Below are 3,705 nucleotides of genomic sequence, written 5' to 3' on the forward strand. Positions count from 1 at the left end.
CTGCTGAAGTGTTTCTCATTACATAAGCATGTACATTTTTGCCTTCTCCTTAAGAAAAGCTGCATCTACTATTTACTATTTTCTGCTTTTTTAGTTTGTTCTTCTTTATACTTTCTCCTGGTTTTTTTTGTCACACTTGACCTCTATAATTTCTGTATTTGTGGCCTATTAGCACTCCTGCACAAGAGTAACATGCATTTATATGGCAAAACACTCTTCATTCAATAAAACAGAAAACAAAGCTGTTTCTATTCTTAGACCTACTGTAGCTTATCTTCATACACTTGGAAAAATATCTGTCTTGTTCTCCATCCATTATATAAACTCCTGTGTGACCAGGCTGTGATTATAGCATATTAGTATTATCAGGAACACTGAACATTCAAATCAATACCTCGAATGTGCACTGTAGTGCCGTTTACAGACACAGCCATATCATTGGCTGTATCTTTAGATCTGAAGATCTTTAGAGGCAATTCTCTTTTGTGTTGTGAAATACATTCCCAGTGAGTTTCATGTCCTGACAAATGTTAAGAAAATTGCCAGTGTCACTCAATCAAAAGGCTGAAAAATAAGGTAGGCAATATATATCAAACTTGTTTTTCTCTCTTCAGGGGATGAGTTATACCCAGAAGATCCAGATTATACAGGAGAAAAGAAAATAATCATGTCAACAGATAAGAAGGTTGAAGATCTCATGAAAGAGGGTAGTGTATTTCACAGGATAGTAATAAAAAACATCCACAGTCTTGCGATCCATGTTAATATTGAAGCAAAATATAAACATATTAATCCATTGATGATAAACTCTGATTGTTCAGATTGCAATAGCAGATTATAATACCTGTTTGGTTTAAAGCTAGAATATTTTTTATTATACATGTTCACTGTGGTTTTGCTCCTTTCTAACAGTTGCCAAATAGTCAGGAAAATATTCCTCTGTTCTGCCAAAGCATTTTGTGTGTCTGTGGCTTGAGATTTTTGTGTATCATTGTGTCAGTTTTTGGAACAGCACAGTTGTGCCAGTTGTTATGTTTATAAGCTACTGAAAATGTAACATAACGATCAACTTAATAATAAACTTAAATGCAATTTGATGGTAATGATACTGAACCATTACCACAATATTCTCCTTATACTTATTGCAGATGATGCCGCAATACGGGTCTGATGAGTCACACTGGTCCTTTTCTTACTGAAAATTTAAGTATATATGATTATCAGAACAAATACATTTTGAGTTGAAGAATTATTTTACTATGCTTCCCAAAGTTATCCATTAGACAATTGTAATGTGTGACCAAGAATGAATGAAATCTCCCATTCCGTATCCACTGACATCTCCCAGTCTATTCTTTCATTTTTGGGAAAATATGTATATGTGCATCTATGATTTATTAGATAAAAATCACTTTAAAAAATATTATAAAGTTAATGTTTATATTGATATGCCTAAATTATTCTAGTTAATAGTAATCTATTCAAAATTTTACAGTTTTCAATGGTGGAGATTATTTAGACAGTCATCTATCAGATTGAGTTCTCAACATTCTTTTTACTTATAATAATTTTTATCTTAAAATTGGTAGCCATTTTAAAAATAGAAACATTAATTGTTTAGCTCTAAAATGATACCAACAACTTCAGAGGATGAACATACTACCTTGGAAGCATCCACTTCCCTATATCAACATCCCACATTTAGCTTTTCAACTACTGTACTAAAAATATCAGATTTAAGAAGTTCAGGGGAAGTATTGCTGCTTGCTTTTCTGTTTTAGATTATTTTTTTTTGTTTGGTCCTTTTTGTGCAGTAAGTGGAGCAGCAACATAATTTTTTTATGTGGAAGAGAAATAAATGATGACTTGAGATTAGCCAGTAAAGTTGTTCAGAAAACTGTGTTTCAGCTTTTGTTCTGTGTTTCAATTAAAATCTGCAATGTTTTCATTAAATTGAATTGGTTTTTAGCATTCATTTGGACTGAAAAAAAATGTATTTCTTTTCTCTCTTAAAAGATTATCTTGTGTCAACCCCCCTACATGGGCAGGGACACCTCCCACTAGATCAGGTTGGAAAGTATCCTGTCTTACAGGACTTCTAGCTTTTTGAGATCAACACTGTCCACTGTAGTACTAGAAGAGGTAAAGACATGCTTATTATCATATTTGTGATGTCTATAGTAACAAATATCTTGGCCTCTAAATGATTGTTATTTATTCATGTGGTATAAAGTCAGTCACCCAAGCAATTGGTAGGCACAAGATAAAGCATCCATAAAGATGTTCATGGGTTGGGCTCTCACTTTCACCTTTTGTGTAGAACCAAGATCTCTTATTTAGAGCTGGTATACATCTTCTTAAGTCTTCCTTTTCTGACTAACATACCTTACTACTATTCTTCTAATCCCTTGCCAAGCTCAGCACCAGCTGTGCCTTATCTCTCCTGATCTCATTCCCAGACATGCAGGCAGTATCCCTATATTCTTCCCTGTGGATAGATATTCCTGCTTCCCATGTCTGTGCATTTCTTTCTTGCACTTCAGTTTGACCAGAAGGTCCTTAACTCAGCTGTGCTGTTCTCCTGCCTTCCTTGCCTGATTTCTTATGCTGTGGAATCGAGAGCTTTTGTACTTCAAGTAAAACACTCTACAAGAGCTGCCAGCTCCCTTCTGCTCCTTTACCACTGAGCACAAGTTTCCCAGGGGCTTTCATCCACAGTTCCTTAAACAACTCAAAAGTTCACTGTCTAAAAATTCAGCGTCTTCCTTTTACTCATTTGGCCCATATGCCTCGAGATCATGAATTCAAATATACAAAGCAATATGTATATATAAATACAGAAAATAAAGAAATTACATAATATGCAACTACTTTGATTTCGCAATATACTGTTTTGTAGTTGCTGGGAGAGCTTCATTGATTTTTTTTGTGTTTATTATTCTGTACCTTATGGTTGTTCCATCTGTTTACTTTTTAAGTAGAAAATAGCTATTAATAGAAAATATTTTTAGGGAAGAACCTATTCAGCAACTTCGGTACAGGTTAAATTCTTACAGGTTTTACACACCTGTGTTGCTGTACATTATGCCTTTACAGTCCAGTAGGGGGAGCTTGACAGACACAGCACAAAAAAAGGGACACAAATACACTTATTTTACATAGAAAATAATGACAACCGTTAAATGCAAGCATAAATGGTTTAGCATTTAAATGCAATAAATGCTTCTAAATAGTAAGTTTAAGGTGTTGATTATTTAAGCTGCAGTCTCAAAATATTGAGCCACTTTTATGCATGGGCTTCTGCCCAAAGAGGTGGGCTTTGTTTCCCAGTCATCCCCTTCTCTTGGGCTGGAACCCTGCCAAGCAGCTTCGTGCAAAACTAAATCAGGCCAGAAGCTATTTGAATATGATTATTATTTTTTAAGCCTGAATTGAAAGGGTGTTATCCAACAGAGTGAATTAAAAAGTTGTCACGTAAGTGAATGTAACTAGCATCGTTGAACCTAAATAGAGGACTGCCAGGTGCTCTTGCTCCCCATCGACCTTCTGCAGGGCTCAAGAACGTGCTCCATGCAGACTCTGCGGCCTGTGGGAAGCCAGGAGCTGCAGGCGCCCCGGGCAGCTCCCGGGGCGGGCTGCGCTCCGCACACAGACCGTCCCGCCCGGCTCCCAGCGCGGCCCGGCGAGGCCCGGCCCTGCGGGCTC

General features: G+C 36.6%; 1 protein-coding gene across 1 annotated transcript in view; it reads left to right on the forward strand.

The window, feature by feature from the left end:
- Nucleotides 1-958, forward strand: part of NUDT19 (nudix (nucleoside diphosphate linked moiety X)-type motif 19) — a 2,828-nt gene extending 1,870 nt beyond the window's left edge. The window contains exon 3 of the mRNA XM_010006220.1: nt 615-958. Within this exon, the coding sequence (XP_010004522.1) occupies nt 615-841 (227 nt within the window). The 3' untranslated portion in view covers nt 842-958. The remainder of the gene's footprint in view (nt 1-614) is intronic.
- Nucleotides 959-3,705: the final 2,747 nt, after the last annotated feature.

This window comes from Chaetura pelagica, unplaced genomic scaffold (assembly GCF_000747805.2).
Source record: "Chaetura pelagica isolate M959 unplaced genomic scaffold, ChaPel_1.0 scaffold139, whole genome shotgun sequence".
Classification (NCBI taxonomy): domain Eukaryota; kingdom Metazoa; phylum Chordata; class Aves; order Apodiformes; family Apodidae; genus Chaetura; species Chaetura pelagica.